The sequence below is a fragment of the Malania oleifera genome, chromosome 2, assembly GCF_029873635.1.
Source record: "Malania oleifera isolate guangnan ecotype guangnan chromosome 2, ASM2987363v1, whole genome shotgun sequence".
Classification (NCBI taxonomy): domain Eukaryota; kingdom Viridiplantae; phylum Streptophyta; class Magnoliopsida; order Santalales; family Ximeniaceae; genus Malania; species Malania oleifera.
The window spans coordinates 28,055,460-28,071,402 of NC_080418.1; the positions used below are offsets into that span (position 1 = coordinate 28,055,460).

Below are 15,943 nucleotides of genomic sequence, written 5' to 3' on the forward strand. Positions count from 1 at the left end.
ACTTACTCTGATCTTGAGGGACCAAGAGACATGAGTGTCTGAAAGATGGCCTCTGAAGTTGCGTCAACAACACCCACAGCCATTGTTGCAGGATGATCATCCCACTGCCAAAAATAAGAGTTTATTCAATAAGACATTCAAAATTAATAATTGGTGAATTGAGATGCCTACATACCTTCCCATGAAAATCTCGATCTTTTGCTTCTTTAAATAGTCGTAGACCTGCACAAAACCCGCTATTTGATTCAAGCAATTCCTGGGCACCTGAACAAGCTGATTAATAATTTAACTGTTACCGTTTTGACAACCAAATATTTTCCAAGGGGAAGGTGCAATAACATCAGATGCCATGGCATCCCCGTGTGTGGATGGACAGACAGTCCAGTCTATGGAGTCCAAGCCATGTATCCTGTGGGAACCAATCAACCTGTTTGCAGCAAAAAAAAAAAAACTGCATTATTAAACATCAAAGAACATAAATAAGGTGCATCAACATTTGGATATTGCATCAGTTCCATGAATTTAAGACATAACCGCACACTTCCAACCATTTGTAAAAAAATTTTCTGGAGAAAAAGTCCGGGCCAAAGTAAAACATCTCACAAGCACAAGGAACTAGAGAAGGAAAAAGACAGAAGTATAGTTTCTAAAATAAATGTGGCAAGCATAGTTTATAAAATAAATGTGGCATGCAATAAGCTAATTTACCTAAAAGACTGCCAATTACTCTTGGAACCATCAACAACATTGTCTCCTGAGTTTGGCCCGGCCTGTAGGTTACATATGCATTAGTCTTGTCTTTGCATAACAACTCTGCCGTAGAATGACAAAATTGAGTGGATTGAAACCTTTAAAGCTCCTTCCTGAAAAGACAGAATCCATCTAGCAGCTTCTTCAGGACTGCTTGCTCCCAACTAGGAAATTTCAGATTCCATAACTTATACATGTACATTTTAGAATGTAAATTACAATTCTGACAAGCAAGTCATCACACCTTAAGTTGATCATCATGATTAGATGTATTATAGAGTGTGAAAATGAAGAATACCTACAAGTAACGTTAAAAAAAAAAAAAAACTGTAATTGCATTCTACACAGAAAAAGGAGTCAAGGGAGCCTACAACTTATTGTCCGTAACTAAATAAATAATGTAAGATTGCGGTTTAATAGAACTTTTAACAAACATTCATACTTTTCTGTGAATGCTCTCTCTTCCATTGTCTGTTACCCGAATGCAGCAATCTATAGTTGCACTTCTAACAGGATCCTGACAGAACACATAAAGATTTGCCTTTTAGTTCTCATCTACTAATATTAATCCCATCAAATGCTAGAAAGAAACAGATAGAAAACAATGAAACAACATTCCCATTCAAAGTATTACAGATCTTTTGTTATATAATCCAAAGACTATTTATCCTTTGGGAACACTTGTTGACATTATGGATGACATACTGACATGATTCTGCAAATTTTGAAAAATGTGCAGAATAGCTTAAATGAATGAAACATGTTAATATACATTTTAATCTCAGGGTCCAGCAAGCAAGTTAATTATTCATATTTGCAATCTCGAGTCTCATAATTCTAAACATCCTTGAGTCAGTCACCGGAGTTATTTATGTACTTTTTCATGGTAATAAGGCAAGATTACACCAACATTTGACATAGACAGCTGCACCAATTTAACACCTGGGAATTAAGAAGCGACAGTAATTGGTCATATCTAGTTTTACTGTTTTAGAGATTGGTAAATTGCTTGCCAGCAGTGCAATGGCACCGGCACATTAATGTCCTCAGTTTACATGGTTGATTTGGCGTTGGATTGCTGCCTTCTCCTTTTCAGTCACCAGTAAGCATGTCACGTGCATTGCACCTGATTTTGTATGTGAATAATGGTGTAAAATATTTTTATAATTTTTAATAAATTTTATATATATACTTAAAATGAATTAAAAGTATATCAATTTAGTTCACAGAATTATTTACAAAAATTAATACTTCGTTAAAATTATAAAATAAAAACATTGACATGAGATACTATTATGACACTATGTAAATATAGGGACATGAAAATATTCTTAAAAATATAAGATATGATATGACAAGAAAACCCTAATTAAAATTGTGAAGCATATTTTTTAATACTTACATAACATTATAGATTAAAAAAAAGAGTTAATAAATAGATTTTTCAGTATCTTTTATTTTATAAAAATTTCAACATATGACTTCTTCCCAAGAAAATATTAATACTTCATTACAATTTTTAAATTGTGATTTGTTACATAAACTCTTAATTATTTAAATTTTGTGTTTACTTAACGATCAATTATTTTAAAATTTTAAATAAATTTAAAATTTATTATTTGAAGTACTTCTAGATCTACAGTTTCATTTATAAAATTTATCTTTAAGAAATTATATAATTATTTATCTAAATGATGCTAGACACTTCACAATAATTTTAGAAGACATCAGAGAAATTTATCTATTTTATTTTGGGATACACACTTTCTTTAAAATTTATAATATCATTGCATTTATTTTATTTTTGAATGAATTGGATTTTTAAGATCCAAATCTTCTGCAACTTTAAATAAAATTTTTAAATGTAGATTTATTTAATGTTATTGAATTTAATTATTTTTTCAAAATACTATCTTACTTCTAAAAAATAATAATATTTTTGTCTATGAAATTATTTACACTATTTGTACTTTTATAAATGAACACACACATATACTGCCATTTTTTGGCTAAATAGTGTTTCTTTTTTAAGTTAAAACTTTAACATACCCAAAATTTATAAATGCAATTTTATCTATTTTTGATCGAATTTATTTTCTTTTAGGAATGTTTTGTGCTACTTTTAAAATATAGGAATATTTTTTGCCACAAAAATATTTTACTTCATTCATACTTTTATTAATTTATTATAGTATAGATTTAGATGTAGATATGATATCTATATATAAAGTTAGTTTATTTTATTTTCCAACCAAATGAAAGTTTTTTCTTTAAGTTGAAACATTAACTTTTAGACAATCTAAATGTAATTTTATCTAATTTTGATTAAATTTACTTTCTACATATAGAAATTTACTTTTTTTAAGAATATTTGGACTTACTTTGAAAAGATAGGAATGTTTTTGTCAATAAGATCATTTACACCATCCATACTTCTATATATACTATAAAAATTATCTTTCTTTAAGAATGTTGGTTCTATTTATTAAAAATAAGGATATGTTTGTCCCCAATTTGATTTAAAATTGCATCTTTTAGGGGTTTTTGGTCTTTTTTCAAAGATAAGGATATTTTTGTCCACAAGATTATTTATACTATCCGTACTTTATATAGTGTAGATTATCATCAAAATCATATAATAAGCACTGCCCAGTATTCTACTCCAAGCTCAACAAAAAAACAGTTAAGTCAATCTTGATGTGTTTTGCCAAGATGACATGCAATAGAAAATAGATCTAAAACATAGAATGAAAGGGATGGTACTAGATCCATCCCTTTCATCATAGAACCATAAATGCTGAGTTCAAAGAACCTCCAAGAACTTTGGTTGGGGGGGGGGGAGGTCAATCAGTTTGGGGGGGTGGGAGGCCAAGCTGTTCTTGCACATTTCATGAGTCTCAATTTGATTCAAACAAAACCATACTTCCAAAATTTTAATGTTTCTATGGGTTGCCTCATTAAAAAAGGCCATTGACAAGTTTTCGTGGATTCGCGCAGCAAGGGCAGTCACAGGAAGAGGGCAATTTTACACTAAATGGCCCCTCCCAAGGCTCAAACCCACACATACGTTCGTGTTAATTGAACCTTTGATAATGGTATCAATCAAGGCCCTCAGGTTACCTCATTGAACTCCACTTATGAGTTTTTCCCTCATTGGAAATTAAGTGGAGAATGTGTAGCATAAATGAATGGACTCAAGACCTAATGCACAAAGGGAGTCCTCATAAGTGAACTTGACAGATGATATGCATGGATGAGTACTAGTTTAACCTGAAAGCTTAAGTCATTAAGTTTTGGTACCATTAATGTATGTAAACTACTACCATCCACTTAAATTTTCTAGTAGGGGCAAACTAACAAGTGAAATTTTTGAACAATCTCCCCCTCACTTGTGAGTTTCAATCACTCTCTCTGTTGAATGAAAATCATTCTTGATCAATCAACATGCACAACCAACTAGAAGCCATTAATCAACCATGGGAAAGTGAAGAAACCATGGGAGTCCATTCATCTATGAGATTAGCTTCCATAAGATCCACCACTCATCTTCCACAGGGTCCAGAGTTGCAAGATCACATGCATCAATACTCGAATCCTAACAAGAATCGTTGACTCTAATACCGCCATTAGCATCAAGGGGGTCCTACGAGCTAGCTTGATATACACAAATGAGCACCAACTAGACCAAAAAGCTTAAGTCAAACATGTCTTGCATCCCATTCCTAATTATATGCCACTTGTCCTCTACTTAATTTTCCAATTTGGGACAAACTGACTAGTGGAATTTCTCAAGACATTTGTAATTGTTTTGCCAAAATTGTCATATTTACCTGGATTCCCTCATTAGAAAAAAGGCCATTACCAAGCCTTAGAGTCACGGGCTGAAAAATTCACACCCTATGTGTGGCCATGCGGCACTACTTTAGCACACTAACTAGTCAACCAAAAGTAAACCACTGTTTCACCAAGGCATTAAACTAACTGAGGAGTCATACTCCCATTTTTTTAGTAATGCATTATCCTACTCGAAGAATAAAACCTAGACTAGTATTTATGTGATGGTCACCCATCGCACTTACACAAGACAAGTAGTCACAGGCAAGCATAATGCCCTAAACAAGCTTGGCTTGTGATATTTTCCCCACTTATATGGTCAATGTCCTTGTAGACTTTGGTGCAAAGTGCTCTTTAACTTCAAATGGTTCCATGTCTTTGATTGACATGCAGCTGATTTCTAGATTTCCTATGTACGTGACCACTGTGTGAGGTAATAGTGGCTTATGGCCTGTTACAAGATCAAAAGAACTCTTATTGGTCGTTAAGCTCTTTTGGGCATTGAAACAAAAGTTAGCCACATAAGAGTAGGGGTGAGCAAACGGTCGGTTCGGCCAAATTCGGTTAATTAACCGAATTAACCGAAATTTTCGGTTAATGATTTTTGATAACCGAACCGACCGAACAAAGGAAGCTCACCGAACCAAACCCGACCAAATTACCTTTTCGGGTAATTCGGTTAACCGAATTTAACCAAAATAATTTGAAATTAATTATTAAAAACAGAATAAAATTATAAATTTTTTTACCAATTCCAGCTTAATTAAGCATCTCATCTATTAATTTTATTAATAAAAAGGATATTTTGGTATTAAACTGTAAGAGTAGAATTTATACCATTACCTACAAGCAGCTCCTAATTCTCAAGAAAAAAAAAAATCCATATTGAAACCATGGCTCAAGATTCCTAATTCTGAAGCATGTAGGAATTCCAACTGATGGGTGATATAAACTATAAAGGACAGTCTTTTGAGACAAAAGTTGCATTAGACATTTCTGCAAGACAAATACAATTTAGTTCCATTTAAATATGGCTAACAAAATTCAAGGTGATGTGGCATCAATCATGAAAAACAAAGATGAAAATAGTGTAACATGTTGCCTGCCTTGAAGAGATGTGCTCCAGTATGTGCATCAACAGCACTGAAAGGATCATCTAGAAAATAGATGTCTGAATCGCTGCAGGCAGCCCTTGCCAGTTGAACCCTTTGCTTTTACCCTCCACTTAAATTCATCCCTCTCTCTCCCACTGCACTTAAATCTCCGTCTGCCCATTTCTCAATGTCCCAGTTCAAAGCACATGCTTCTAGAACATACGAATAGAAGGCCTTGTTCATTTCCTTGCCAAACAAAACATTCTCTCTAATAGTTCCTGTTTGAAACCAAGCGCTCCATAAACCTTATTATGCTGCCCATAAATTTTGGGTATTTCACCCGGAATACTACGAACTAAGCTTGATTTACTTGAGCAAATTGAACCACAAATTGCAATCATCTATCCTCTAATAATTTTCATCTTCTCAGTAATCTTGATTGTGGGTATGCAATTAGAATCACTAGAATCACTAATTATTAATTTAAATTTGGTTAACCGAATTAAAATTCATATTAACCGAACCGATAACCGATTAACCAAAAATTGGTAAAATCGTAACCGAACCGAACCGACTGAAATTGGTCGATTAATTCGGGTTTCCCCAAATTATGCTCACCCCTACATAAGAGTAGTTGCACCCAATTCTTCTAGCTGGCGGTGACGAAATGGACCAATTACTCCTCTAGTAGTCTAATGAATCTCTCTGTCTATCCATATTTCTGCAAGTAATAGCTTGAAAAGATGTTAAGCTGTGAATCAAGGATTCTAAAAGGTTCTGTCTAGAAATTTCTTGTGAATCTTGAGTCTTGGTCAACAACAATATCTTGGAGAACACCCCAATACTTTACAACATGTTTTATTTTTTAGATGATAAAACAATCCTATCAAAATAACATATTTATAATGAAATAAAGATAAGAAATCCTCCAATTTAAAGCATAAAAAAAAACCTAACAAGTTACATCAAGTTGCTTTCCAATCCCTTTGAATGCTAGAAAGCAAAAGACCCCCAAAAACCACAAAAGAATGAGCCCAGAAAGAAGCAAGAAAAATAACTTTCTCCCAATGTAGTCTTGAAGAGATCTTTTGATTTTTAAAACCTTGAGCATTCCATTCCAGCTATAGCGACCACAAAATTATGAAAATAGTGCAGTTCCAAAATACCCTTTCTCTCTCCTTCCCAAAGCCCCAAAACTTCACTGTCAAAAAATCATGAATTGTGGTTGGAGCCACCCAAACCTCACCAAAGTATGAAAACAAATTATTGCACATGCATCTTGCTACCTTGCAATGAATGAACAAACTCGTAGTCTCATTATACTCATTGCACATCACATGTTTAAAGAACATGTGTGTTGTCTCCTCTTTCGAACAGTGCTTCAATGTAGGTATAAAAGTACCATACTTCGAAAACCTATCCTATAATCACGAGTTGAGACTCTGTGTCCCTGACTCTAGGCAAGTTGGCTATGAAGTCAAGTGAGGCACACTCCCACAGTCTCATTGGTACTTTAAAAGGCTTCAAAAACCCTACAATCTTCTTCAGCTGGACCTATCCTGCTAACAAGTCAGATGGGTTCGAATATACTCAACCCCCTCATCACGCATGTGTGGCCAATAGCACCTCTTCTTTAACAATGCCAAAGTCATATGTCATCTTGAGTAGACTATCCACATGGTGTCATGACACTCAATTAACAGTGTCTTCCTCAAGTCTCCAGCTTGAGGCACAAAGAGCTAGTTACTAAGTGTCAACAGCAATCCATCTTCTGGCAACTTCATAAGGTTTTGGGCAACTAAATCTTTGACAAGGTTATCTTTAATGTGCTCCTGCATTGTCATGGTACCTTAACACTGTTACATAAGGTCTCAAGCTTGGTCTTCCTGCTTTATGCATCTATGACTCGATTCATCCACCCGACCTTTTGTTAAAAAAAAAATCAAGCTCTGTCTAGAATTCTTGCCAATAGGCCTACTTAAAGGATAACTTAGGTTGCGTGAAGAAATGACTAACAACTGAGTTATCTATTTTCACAATAAACTTTGGCCCAAATACGTAATGTCATCACACACAAAGACAATAGAGCACTGCTAATATCTTCTTCTCTTAAGTTGTGTACTTCCACTTAGCTTCATCAAGCTTATGGCTCGCGTACAAAGAAGATGTTCATCTAATAACAAGACTCAATCAAGGACACAATTTGATGCATCTGTTTGCACCTTCGAAGGGCTTCATAATATCCAAAAGAGTATCAAATCTTGCATCATGGCTTCCTTCAAGTTGTCAAAGGCTCTATCCTGTGCCTTGTGGGGGCAGGGGACAGCCTAGAACTAAGGTTCTTAGGGTGGGGAGGATTCCCACATCACTAGGGGAGGCGAAAGGGCCTTGACTTATATAGGAATTGGATCCCTCTCCTATGTAGGCGCCTTTTGAGGAAGGGCAAAACCGTGAGGGATTCGCTTTAAAGTGAACAATACCTACACAGTGAGAGTGGGTTGTCATATATGGTATCAAAGCTGAATCCAATCGAAAATGTGGTGACGATGCATGCCAGGGACGACATGTCTCGAAAAGGCGGGTCGTACCCACTGTCCTATGCCTTGTGGGGATAGGAGACAAACTAGAATTGAGGTTCTTGGGGTGGGGAGGAGTCGCACATCACTCGGGGAGATGAAAGGGGCTTAGCTTATATGGGAATTGGATCCATCTCCTGTGTAAGCGCCTTTTGAGGAAGGATAAGGTCGTGAGGGTTTGCCCCCGAAGCAGACAATACCTACACATTGGGAGTGGGTTGTCACAGGCTCCATGGAACTCCTTCTTCCAATTAATGACCTGGCTTTAGTACTTTTGTCAATGGACCAATTCTCCTTGAGTACGTATCCATGAACTTATAATAATAGTAGGCAAGGCCAAGAAGGAATGTAGCTCCCTCATTACCATAAGGATCTTCCTAGGAAACATGGAAACTTTTGGAAGCCTAAAGTGTTAGTTTCTGGCATGTGTTGGATACCAACACCTTCCTGACACTCCTTAACATGTATCCAGCACGTACTTGAAATTAATTATTATTATTATTATTTTTTTGGACATTGATCAACAGTAAGGTTGCTCCTTTGTGACCAATTGGTCATGAATTTGAGTCCAAGGAAATAGCCTCTTTACATAAAAGTAGGGATAAGGCTGCGTACATTGTAACAAACCTTCCCTTACCCTCGTGAAGCGGGGAGCCACATGGCCCATGAACGCCCTTTGGACATGGTTAAGACACTTCCCGACACGACAAGGACACCTTTAGAACACTTCTTGCACTGAAATGTTGCGTTAATGTTGCCCCTTTGATTCTGTTAACAAAAATCCCAAAAATAAAAAAAAATTAAGGATAGGTCAAAAGATTAAGAGTCAAGTTCCCTGACATTGAAGTGATTGGACTTTGGAACCCTAGCACCACTAAACTAGCCTTGTGGACCACTGTTGGACCTCCCAACCCCCAAAATTCCCCCCTTGTAAAGTCATCACATTTTTCCATTCTTTGGTAGTCTGTTATTTAAAAAAAAATTGGAGAAAAGACACTGACCTTTTCTAAGATTTGACAAAAAGAGAGGGACCTATCTTGAGGTTTCAAAATCTCAAGGACCGCCCTTGAGGTTTCAAGAATTCCAAGGACCTCCCCTAAGATTTATCAAAAAGACAACCCTCCCTTTGCATTTTGCAAAAAGACAAGTCTTTTGAGAGGCGGTTTGTATCTTTTTAACAAATTTTAGGGAAGATCTGTGATATTTTTAAAACCTCAAGAGAAGTTAGTGTCTTTGCCCAAAAAAATTCTTGATGAGTGATGCCCATTGCCCATGATCAGCCATGCCCTTGAGTTGTTGTTTTTTTTATTTAACCAATATTTTATATGAGCGTAATTGATGATTGAATAAGTGCAGTTTGTAAAATGTGAAATTTGTAAAATCTATAATTAATAATTTTACACAAATGGTACTTATATTTCATTTTAAATCATAATTACAAATATTTGTCACATGCCTAAATATATATTTATATCAATTCATTAATGTATCCTTGTCGTGTTGTATCCTTATTTTTTCGAAATTGGCGTATCACAATGCTAGTATCATGTCATATCCGTGTCTTGTGTCAGACTATTAGTATCAATGCTTCCTAGGGATCTTCTAATCTTGAATTGCTCTCACCATCTCTATATCCATCCAGATACGACCTTGTTCAACCATATGACCAAGGATTTCGATATTCCTCTAAGCGAAAAAACACTTCTCTTTCTTCACATAAAAATTGTTCTCCTTCAATCTGTAAAACACCATCCAAAGATGCTTTTTATATTCCTCCAAAGTGGAGTTGTAAACAACAATGTCATTAGTTACAACACGACAAATTTGACAAGGTAGTCATGAATCACTTGATTAATCAACATACAAAAAAATTGCTGGCACATTCGTCAACTTGAGGGGTATCACCAACAAATCATACACCCCATACCATGTCACGCAAGTAATCTTCGGCCCGTCACCATTTTCTATCCTCACCTAATAGTAGCTTGGCCTCAAGTCAAGTTTGCCGAAATACTCAGCATGACTCAGCTAATCAAACAAATCAACAATCAATGGAATGGGATACTTGTGCAAGGTCACTTTGTTGAGCACATGATAGTTCACACACATCCGCACGATCCCATCATGTTTTGTTCTAAAACAACATCATTGCTTTGAATGATGCTTTGAAAGGACATTGCTTCTAATAACTTATCAAGTTGTTTCGTCAATTCTACTAACTTTATGGATGCCATTCCATATGGCTCTTCAGCAAGAGGCTTAACCCCAGTAACAACTCGATCTAATTCTCTACACCTCATTGCGGAGGTTAGTTGCGTAGGAGCTTATCCAATATCTCAACTTTGTACTCATCCAACACAAGATAGCAATAGGAACCCATTTTTGTCCTACTTATTTATCCACCATCAACATGACACGATGTCTACACACCCCTTCTCAATCCCTTCTTGACTTGTATGGCTAAGAGAAATTTTTTGCAATCCCCTTTCTTCACAATGGCTAACCATGCAAGGGTCCTCCCATCAAACAAAGGGAACTACTAAACGGCATCAATATCCTTAGTCTCCCTTAAGATTTCCATTCCAAATATCACTTGAAAATCATCCACCAAAATGGTTTTGAAGTTCACATGCCCGCCCATCGTCAAGTTTCACTTTCACTTGCTTGGCTACTCCAAGAGTAAAATGAGCTGCGAAGTTAATTGATTTCATGCATACCGAATCCTTCACCAAGTTTAAGTTAAGCCTCTGTGCTTCCACCTATGAAACAAAGTTATGGGTAGCCAAGTATCCAACATGGCACGGGTGCTCTTCCCATTTGTCTTCAAATCCACCAACATTAACCCTTTAGCTTGGGTAACTTCTAGTTCTTTTGTCTGCCTCTCCAATGCATTAAGTAACCGCATTGCACCCAACCTTGGGGTTTCCTTCTCATCTCCATCCTGTTCTTGTTCCATTAAGCGATGACTTGTGAGGGCAATCAACAACTCTGTGGATCTTGACATAAGAAGCATGCCAACTTACCCTTACCATCGGATGTGTTGAAAGACCGAAACACTGAAACTTCCTTTAAAGTTTATGCATTGGTGTCGATTCCCCAATTTTTGGGCTTGCCAAGACTTTCCTTTCTACCCAACATGCCACTCTCTTTTGACATGGTGGAAATCTCTCCAATGAAGTTAGTCAAACATTTAGTTGTAACTTGTGCAATAGGCGAGCTTAAACTCTCTAGCGATGAATTTTAGCCCTTGCCCATGGTTTAAATCTCTCAAGAAAATTCTACAATTTTAATCTCTCAAGAAAATTCTACAGTTCTAATCCCTCAAGAAAATAAAACAACTTGTCTTTCTCTAACATGTTCCGGATATCTTACATCAAAGCAAAGAAATTTTTCACATAATCTCATCGTACTAGGTATGCCTCCACAGCTTAGCGTCTCCACTCAATTACATAGTCACCATGGATATTTTTGCCTCCCTTGAGTCAATCCTTACTACACCTAAGTATTGTTTTATGTCAAATAAGAGGTTTTCCAACTCCTTAGAATCATGAGCACCCCTATAAGCTCCGGGTTCTAGCACCATTGTTTCCATACTCTACCAATGTAGAGTTGGAATTCCCGACGACATGAAGCATCAAATTTATCTTGGCAATAAGCTCACTCGTCTAGCTTTGTAGCACTCATACCATAGCATGAAAGTCCTCTAACAGTTCAACAATGGAACCTTGTTGATGTTTTTATGATCCCTCTATACATCAACACGTTCAGTAAGTCAAGCCATCTCACAGCCACATTGTTGGTTGTCTTAGCCTGCGCCCCTAGCACATCAATTCTCTCAGTATTGGTGTAACATGACTCTTTTACAATCACACAGTCCCATAATACGAAGGCAATCAAATTATGAAGCAATTAACAAAGGTCTGAGACCAAGTGTCATAAGTTGAACACTTAACACCTTGTGAAGTGTCTTGCAACACTAGTTTAGCACAATAGCTCAACACATTAGCCAAAAGTAGCAATAGTTTGACCACATAAACCAATTCACAATCATTGAATACAAAGTTATATGGAAGCAGTTATCGAGCATTTATGTAAACATGTGTCACGTAGTAAACTATTCACAATTCGTAATTCACGTCTCCGTAGGCAACAGGTGTTTAGCGAGAGGGATGAGTAGGCTAAACACATTTTAGCTAGTGAGTTTTACAATGACTAATACCTCCCCTAAAGAGCTTTCTTTGCTATTTTAACTCTAATATTAGGCAACATTAAACCAACCAATGAATCATACTCCTATATTTTATTGAGGCATTGTCCTACTCAAAGAAGAAAACCTACACCACTAGTTGCATTATGCTTACCCATCCCACGTACACAAGTCAAGCAGTCACATGCAAGTATAATGCCTTGAACAACCTTCACTCATGATACCTGGTTTAGACATGGATCATGGGAGGAAGACAATTTAAACAAAGTGGCCACTCACAAGGCTCAAACTTGCATATCTGCATTGCTTGGTCGAGTCTTTTACAGTAGTATAAAACACGACTTCGAGGGTCATTTTGGCAAGCATTTATAACTATCTATTTGGAACTTGGAAATCATGAAAGAAAAGAAAGGAAAATATGAAGGAATCATCTTTTCTCGATTAGTTATCAAGGAAAATGAATACATCTATATGTGTGTGTGTGTGTATAGTAAACTAATGAAAATTTTATTTTGGATGCCACTAACTTTTTATTCTTTTATTTATTTTTTGAATAATCAATAAAATTTGAATAATTTTTAACTCTTATTACTATCTAACATATAGAGAAAATACAACAAAAGATTGATTTCTTTCTTATTTTCTTTTCTTTTCCTTTTCTCTCACAAAATCATTGATCCTAGTGTCGGAAGGATGCATGTAAAATCCTTCTGATGTTTGTTAAAATCAAAGGCAAAAATTTTCTCAAGGATGCTGCTGGAAGTTGTTTCCACTGCTTTTAGCAAGCACAAAGAGAACAGCATGTGCCCCTATCTTGGTTGTATCATGTCATTTTTCTCCAAAAGAAATCAAACGTAGCATATGGAACCAAAATGCAAATAAGAATTAAAAACAGCACTATTTTGTTTGGATAACTTGAGGAGAAAAGAAAAGGAATGTTAGTAGTTTCTTTTAATAAAGAAAAAATGAAAGAAAGGAGAGTAATTTCTCTCCTACATTATTTGGATAATTAGAGAGAAATGAATAGAAAATAGAGTGAGTGTTCTCTTATGTTGTTTAGATAATTGAAGAGAAAAATAAAGGATTAAATATTATTTTAGTAAATTGACCTTCTATTTCTTAACAAAGATAATAAACTTTCTTTTTGGTATTCAAAAAGTATTATAAAGTTAGTCTCTTTTTCTCTCAAAATCCCTCCATTTTTGAAGAGATTCAAAGAAGGTGGTTACAAGGAGTTTAACTCTCCCCCTTTTCTCTCTCCCTTTCTCTCCACTTGCTTGTTGTATGAAGTGCAATACAAACTATTGATTTGAAGAGAACGAGTCTCTTTTCTTTTCTCTCGTCTCCAGTCACACAATCCAAAGGAAATGTACAGTTTACTACAACTTCAACAATCTCAATCGACAGAATCTGTAATTGCTTAATAGATCATGCCCTTGTCCATGCTGAATCCAATAAGGCAAAAGCCATAATGCATTATCTCACATCATTATGATACAAGAGCTAACAGTACAAAAAAAAACTCGTGTTTGTCTATAGTGTTGCTGGGAACTGATCAAACAAAATTCAAATAAAACAACCCAGGCATCCAAAGAGAAGATGTACATAATCAAAATAACAGGATTAACAGAAACACAAAACAACTAGTTCAGTAATACGGATGTTTTCAAACAGTAAACAAAGCAGAATATGGCAGGAATTGAGAGAGAGGGAGAGACAGACAGAGAGCATGGACCTCTTCTTTTGAAATTGGCATTGATTTGAAGCTCTTAAGAGAGTGATCTTCAAGAACGAAGTACCGTTTTCGCGAGTACTGCAACCCAATCCGATTGGAACGGATGAGATATAACCATCCTTCCATTCTTCCATCGTTTTGGGAGACACCCATTTCAGAGGTCTCAATTTCCAAGAATTCCAGCTCCTTGATTCCTCTAAATTCTCTATTGGAAGCTATACATGGAGATGCATTATTTGAATTCTCAGCACCGTTTCCACCACCACAGTGAAAGATGCCGACAAACAGAGGCGTGAGAATTCAAGCAAGGGGAAGAGTGACGAATGACTGAAAAGATGACCCTCTGATCACTCTTCAAGAATTCAGAGAATCATTTGTTGTGAAATTAAAGGTGAAACTCTCTCTCTCTCTCTCTCTCTCAGTTTCTCTTCGTTGTTAAAGCAACTGAAGGGGCGCACACATAAGACAAAGATTGACAGACACAGACTGGGAGACAAATAATGCAACCCCCATATGACTTTATTCTCCTTGACTTCTCTGGAAAAATCAAATGCAGTTGTTCTGCTTTCGAAGAAACTTTTTAATGGCGTACAGCCCAAAAAACGAGGAGGGAAAGGGGGAACCTGAGAGAAGACAGGATTAGGGTAAGTGGTAGATTTTAGTTATTCAACTCAGTACAATTAGTTTTTGGTTTAAGAAATTCTACTGGAATTGCAGAGACTAGAGCGAGAGTATAGAGATGTTAATAAAAATAAATGGTAAATATATATAATTCGTTTTTTTAAATTCCTAATTTGTCCCCCAATGGTTATTTTTTACGGGCTCTATATATACCATTTTATTTGGAGAGATTAGATAGTGAATAACATTTCAATTAGCAAATTTTTTTTTTTGAAAATTATTAAACTCTCACTTGCTTATACTTCATTCTCTCCACATTTTTAATACTTGAGAAAATCATTTTTAAAGTAAAGAGTTCAAGTTTCATATACTTCTCATTTGCAAATCAATTGCAAGTTAAAGGGAGTTTTGTGTGCATTTATATACATCATTTTTAAAGCTTACTATTCTCACTTATTTGCATTGATTGAAATCGATTTTTGAGAGTAAGTTAAGTTATTCCCATTGTATTTTCTTGATAAATATCATGTGGGAAGAACTCTTATTTGCTTTTAAATCTTGACATCCTTGTTGCCAGATTTGAATGTTTGCTTGTGCTTTTGATATAAAACATTTTTGCAAGCTTAGTTCCTAGTCTCTATTATGCTAAAGACTTGAAAAATATTTGTTGAGATATTTGACTAAGACTTTTTGAAGCACCTTTGATTATTGCTTCTGTAACGCTCCGACCCTCTAAGTGGGCCCGAAGTGTTACTAATCCATTCATTTACCTGCTAACTAACATTCTAATATCATTTATCCAGCGGAAAATATAAATATAATCTTCCAATAATATAATACTAGAGTTTTCTGCTTCTATCTATATATCAAACTCAACTTTTCTTCCACCTATATTCACATATTTACATATCTCCAACAATCTGTATTCACAACCATCCATCTCTCAGAAGACTTCAAAACATAAAGCATAAAACATAAAACATACACTTTATACATCCCAAAATATCATCAACATTATACCCTTTCTTTCTATAACTCAAAAATATTGTAATAACCTCGAACTCTCTAAGCTCGATCTCGTAGAGGTCCTGAAAAAGATAAATTTGTATTCGGGTGAGACACATCT

At 35.6% G+C, this 15,943-nt stretch overlaps 1 protein-coding gene across 5 annotated transcripts in view; it reads right to left on the reverse strand.

Moving 5' to 3' along the window:
* LOC131149196 (protein ENHANCED DISEASE RESISTANCE 2-like) overlaps positions 1 to 14,831 on the reverse strand; it is a 53,312-nt gene extending 38,481 nt beyond the window's left edge. For 3 of the 5 annotated variants that reach the window (XM_058099433.1, XM_058099432.1, XM_058099434.1), the window contains exons 1-8: positions 14,197 to 14,744; positions 1,193 to 1,267; positions 995 to 1,048; positions 849 to 914; positions 709 to 770; positions 297 to 427; positions 176 to 222; positions 7 to 104 (exon numbers count right to left, since the gene is read on the reverse strand). In XM_058099433.1, coding sequence (XP_057955416.1) covers positions 7 to 104; positions 176 to 222; positions 297 to 427; positions 709 to 770; positions 849 to 914; positions 995 to 1,048; positions 1,193 to 1,267; positions 14,197 to 14,349 — 686 coding nt within the window. In that variant the 5' untranslated portion in view covers positions 14,350 to 14,744. Of the gene's footprint in view, positions 1 to 6; positions 105 to 175; positions 223 to 296; positions 428 to 708; positions 771 to 848; positions 915 to 994; positions 1,049 to 1,192; positions 1,268 to 14,196 lie in introns of all 5 variants that reach the window. The other 2 variants (XM_058099430.1, XM_058099431.1) reach the window with 2 other exon arrangements.
* Between the last annotated feature and the right edge of the window lie 1,112 nt (positions 14,832 to 15,943).